The sequence below is a fragment of the Olea europaea genome, unplaced genomic scaffold, assembly GCF_002742605.1.
Source record: "Olea europaea var. sylvestris unplaced genomic scaffold, O_europaea_v1 scaffold2993, whole genome shotgun sequence".
In the NCBI taxonomy this organism is placed as follows: domain Eukaryota; kingdom Viridiplantae; phylum Streptophyta; class Magnoliopsida; order Lamiales; family Oleaceae; genus Olea; species Olea europaea.
In genome coordinates this window covers 9,497-14,991 of record NW_019248576.1, presented here as the reverse complement: position 1 = coordinate 14,991, position 5,495 = coordinate 9,497, and the positions used below count along the sequence as shown (strand labels likewise).

The 5,495-nt window shown below is 33.7% G+C and overlaps 1 protein-coding gene across 2 annotated transcripts; it reads right to left on the bottom strand.

The window, feature by feature from the left end:
- Positions 1 to 3,585: 3,585 nt before the first annotated feature.
- LOC111384756 (acid phosphatase 1) lies at positions 3,586 to 4,912 on the bottom strand. 2 transcript variants are annotated; one of them, XM_023009081.1, is made up of 4 exons: positions 4,794 to 4,912; positions 4,249 to 4,625; positions 3,949 to 4,161; positions 3,586 to 3,866 (listed from the first exon to the last, which is right to left on the bottom strand). In XM_023009081.1, the coding sequence occupies exons 1-4, from the start codon at positions 4,830 to 4,832 to the stop codon at positions 3,689 to 3,691; spliced, it is 807 nt and encodes a 268-aa protein (XP_022864849.1). In that variant the 5' UTR covers positions 4,833 to 4,912; the 3' UTR covers positions 3,586 to 3,688. The 2 variants fall into 2 exon arrangements, with proteins under 2 accessions (XP_022864849.1, XP_022864848.1); XM_023009080.1 differs by having other exon boundaries at positions 4,747 to 4,794.
- Between the last annotated feature and the right edge of the window lie 583 nt (positions 4,913 to 5,495).

Genomic DNA, 5,495 nt, shown 5'->3' with positions numbered 1-5,495 from the left:
ATCGTATCATAATTAAGTTACCAATAACGAAGGTTGGTAAGTTCTTGTAAATATTATTTCTGAGATGGGGAAACAAAAACAAAAGCAACACCTTGTATAAGTTATGTAAGTTGTGGTGCAACATACTCAAGGTCAAATTGTACAATCAACTTAAGCCTCCATTATGTAGCAATTTTAATTTTTGGAATATTATCTTTTTGGACAATGTGTGGTTGAAAAAGATGTAAATGTTTTCAATTTACGTGTAATATTTTTTTTATAGAAGATTGCGTGATTGAAATGAAGAGGAAGCAAAATAAATTTTTGGGATAATGGGGGCCAAAGAGGGGCTAAAAATATGACAAATACAATGCACGCGAAAATATTTTGAATCAAATTCGAGATTGTGTTGATTAATTAAATTTTCAATAATATTTGCATTAAAACTAGCATTATCAAAAGTAAAAATTTTGACATTATATTCTCAATAAAACTCTCGCAATACATTTATTAAAATATTTTGAGCATTGTGTGAAAATTCAATGACTTTAAATGCAATTATTTTTATGCGTGATTCAAACTTATCAATGGAATGAATGGTGACACAAATATATCTTTCATGATTTTTCGAACCAAAAATCAGAAGTAAAAAAAAAATGACAATATAGTTTCTCAAATCATCAATATTTTTGTAAATTTTTAACATGATAAAAATTAAAAGCATCGATGTGTCACATACCTCTAGTGGTCCATTTTCACTAGAGTTGGAGATATGTTAAACTTCGTCAAGTGCAAAACTTCTAATGTGGATAGCGGTAACTCGGCACCAATAACTAACATAACCCTGTATTCCTATATTTTTTTTTCTGGTTATAACCCAATTTTCAAGAACTATTCCAAAAGGTCCTTTTCTTGAACCGAAATGAAGTAGCCCCAACACGAGCAATGCATTTTTCATAATGCCTTTGTAACGGGTTGTGTGAGTGCTTGATTTCTAAGTGAAGTCCTTCCTGCAGTAATTATAATGTGCCTTTCAAATATGCTCCATATTTTTAACCGTCTTCTTTTTTCGTGAAGTGTTTTCAACATTTAGAAGTAGGCTCAAGGGGTTTATTATTCTTTCATCTCTTTGCAAAGACTACTTCCACATTCATCACCATGCTCATTTGTACGTTGTCGATTCAGAGTTCTGGTCTTTTTTGGAGTCGGAGGATTTTAGGCTTAAGAAAAATCGTAGATTGGAGTATTGTAACTTTCAAAGAATTGGTTAGCATCATCATCGGAATTCAAGAATCAAGTGTAATCCATAATAATTTTTGTAGAAAAATTAAAAAATATTTAGAAATAAAGGAAACGGTATGATATTGAAGAAAGATTGGCACAAGAAAAGTAGGTTTGAAGAAATATTTGAAAATAAAGGAACAACTGCAAAATTATACTGCTAAAATGATTATGAGAGTATTAGAAGATTGTAGATAATGTTGAAATGTGATGAATTTCAAAATGGTGAATTGATGGCCATCAAAAATTCAGAGAGCAGCTTGCATGGCCCCCAAAAGCAACCATGCCGGAGAGGCTACAGGCTTGCCTCACGACAGCCAAAATGTGAGCTGGCAGGAAATCATCTTCTTGGACGAAATGATCAAGGAATACTTGGAGGCACATTTACAAAACCTAATAACAGAAGTTTCATAAGGGGATTGGAGCAGGTTACCATGAGATAAAAGACTTTGAAGTATTTTCCCCTTCCAATGTTTTTCTATTGGAGCTTCCCTCATTCCTTTTATCGAACATCAAGCTAGCTAACTCGACTTGCAAGTCATCTCGATTAAGTCGGTAGCGGCTCACACAAGTAAATTGTTGTTGGATCCGCATCTACAGCTTGGCTCATGAATTGGAGGAGATGAATTGCAAGCGACTCGCCCTATTAATACCCCTAGATTATTTTATTGTTAAAAAATTTATTTATAAAATATTTCAGTAATAAATATTAATATTTAAAAAAAGTATTTAATTATTAATAAATTAATCGAACGCTAGTTTTCAATTATTTATTTATTTATTACGACTTGACTCGACTATGTTTAATATTTATTATTTTAAAATCTTTTATTTTGAATTTTCTGACAAACATTTTTTTTTTTTTTTGAACGGATAGCATTTAAATATCCATTTCGATCATTTGTCGACGTCAAAATCATGTCGTTATGTCTTCATTAACATCTTGCGGGATGGATTAATCTGTCTAGTTGTTCGATGACTTTTTCTTAATTTTTCTCTTCCATAAAGCTAGTAGAAAAAACGTGGAATATTTATATGGGCATTGGATTCCAACATCAAGTCATGACTGGGGCTTCTCATCAATTTTGAGGGGAAAAAGATAAATGATTTGGAATAATGTACTTATTCTACAACTTTGGTTAATAAAGATGTATTTCTTCTTTGGCTCTTGTTTTCATAGAGTGATTATGCCGTATGTTTTGGAAAAGAGTTTGTAAAGTTTGGAAAGGAAATTTGATTGATCAAAAAGAAGAATCTACTTTAACCGATATGGTTTTAGACACGGTCATGCATACAGTAACATAGAAATCACTATTTTGCCATCAATCGACTATGAGTATTTAATCTTACAAGGTGATCATTGTTGCTTTATACGAGATTCCACGTGTTTCATGTTACTCGTGTCAGACCGAGTGCAACCTAATAATGCTTTTAGCCACTAGATTTTTTTTCATTTAGGGTGCAACAATTACTTTATTTTTATTTAATATTAATATTTTCCCCTTTTTTATATCATTTCTTAAGTCTCATAGAATTTGCTTGTCTACTCTTTAACTTTGCACAAGAGGACAGAATTATTTCATATTGATCCATTATTCAGATCTTCATTTAAGTTGGTCCTCCCATAAAATTTCAGCTCCAAATTAGTATTTAAATAATACCGACAATTTTAAATGCCGAATTTATCATTCCTTTTGCTGTTCTCGAATCTCTCCTTACCAAAATTATTTTAAAAATGCCATTTAGCCTCTTGGAGTGAGTTATATGAATTTATTTATTTATTTCTTATCCTCCAGTATGTGCATAATTTCCATAAGCTTTCGAGATCTCACAACTCATCTAATTAAAATCCTATGAAGAACACAACTTTATTTGAATTTATAATTTTTGAACTTCTACTTTGTAGATTAAGTAATGTTATTTATAGTAAAAACTACTGGTAATCGTCATATGTGACATATATGTGTTGCTTTATTATTTGATGCATGCGCGTAGGACGACTATCGATAATCTTTAACTACGAATAACATTATGTGATGCAAATAGAGTGGAATCAACTGTTAATGCCCAAATCATGGGATGACATACCCCGGACTACAAAGGTTTGGTTGGTTGGTTGGATAACATAACTGAATCACCTCCGTTCCACTACTAAAATGGGTTCATGAACCTTTGCCAGAAATATTAGCACCCTCTAGTAGTGGATAACATTGTTAATAACTTGAAAGTTACTTTTTACCCTCCACAAGCAAAGAATTCATTGCTCATAGGTGCATGTCGATCGATGTCACCTTTGTTACTATTTGTATTTTGTAAATCACAAGATTCAGATCGAATCGTTTGAAGTTTTTTTGTTAATTAAAGATGTGAAAATACAAAGATTGTGATTATTCAAACCAACAACAATTATATGCTTATTCCTTAAAATTCAAGGTACGAAGTACATTGGATTAGGAAGTTTAAAGGTACGTTCGCCCACACAATCTCCTTGAATATCACTCCATTGGTCTCCCACATTGCCCCATATCTTGTACCCTTCCTCTACCAATTGCTTCCGAATCTCAGATTTGTAGATAATGGCACTTTTCCCTCTATAAGCCTTGCTCCTGTAAACACAAAGGTTGCATCAATCAAATACAGTCGACTCTAAATTTATCGAAAATAAGACAGTAAGTTAAACACGTATACCTTAAAATGAGGCGTTCATAGCCGATGAATCCCTGGTTGTACAAATTATCAAGAGTGGCCTGTCCAAGTGTGATTTCATCTCTGCCTGTGATGAGGAAAATCTTAATTCCCTTTTCCATCAACTTATTGAACAATATGAGAACTGCAGGAACTGCAGAGCACTCTGCTTTTAATGCCCATGTCTTAAAAGCCATTGGATCAAATGGATCACAACTACAAAATTTAATCGATTCCATTAACAAAAAAACCTAATATAACTTCCACGAAGAATAAATTTAAATAAATAAACAGACGACGTACCCAAATCGCTTTCCTTTATAATATAAAAGGTTGGAGATACACGTGTCATCGACGTCTAGAATCCAAGCATCCGAACCATCATTTTCGAGAATTATTTCCTCAATATAATCATTTATTATATTCTCCACAATGAAATTGAGGTCACGCTCGTATTGGCCCAAAGTCATATAACCCTCAATATAGCGAAGGCACTGAATCGGGACAGTACGCCATGCACGTAGGTTGTTAGCCTCCACCGCCAGCCTCCAACTCAAGCAGTAGGCGGCGGTGGCGCCGGCCGACTCCTGTGTGTCAGTTATCGGCCTCCTATAAGGATTCGAATTCGCTGCCTTTGAGCAAATGGCAAAAATAAGTAACACTATCGCCTCCTTTAGTCGCTGCATCGCGGATGAAATCATGGTTAATACTTTTTATCTTCAAATATTATCACAAAATTCATGCAGAAAATCAAATCCCAGTTCTAAAAGAACAAGAAAAAGAAAGATAAAGCAGTTTTACCCACACAGAACACAAATGTAAAAGACGCTTGTATATATAGAGCATACCATACCATACACGGTTGACGAAGGTTGACGAAGATCCATCTGTGTGTATATATATATTCAAGTTTTTTTTGGCTAATCGTGGAAAAGATTGGGCGGGCGGGGGCTGGGAGTGAGGTTGTTTCCTGGTAGAATCTTAGAAAAGTATGTTGTCAATTTATAGAAGCGAAAGTTCGTTGTGCACAAATTTTTGTCAATCATTTTTCTACATCAGTCATGCTACATGTACACTAGAGTTTTAGTGTACAGCCCCTCAGGGGTTCACGAATTTTTTAATCAATATGGATACCTCTTATGTGAGAGGAGAGTGCACAAGAAGCATTTTTCTACGTAGTAAGGTTAGTGGCAAGGCTAAAAAATAGGATGACAAGTGGCAACTGTTTATTGGACAGTTATAAAGAATAATTCATATAGGTGTTGCTAATGTAGTACATATCTATGTGCAAGCAGCATTATTCATTTTTAGTTCATGGAGTAATGCTATAGGTACAGGAAAATCTTTATAGAAATTTTATTGGATTACACGTGGCACAAATTCGTTGATAGATAATAAAAAAACTATTTGCAAATCAGGTCTTGCCACAACTAAACCTGTTGGAATTCTGTAAAAAAATCCCTGTAATTAGGGAATTTTCGTCGTTCATGTAATCCACGTGGCTTTGGTGAAATTCTCCAATCAGATAAAGTTTGAACTATTTTTTGTGT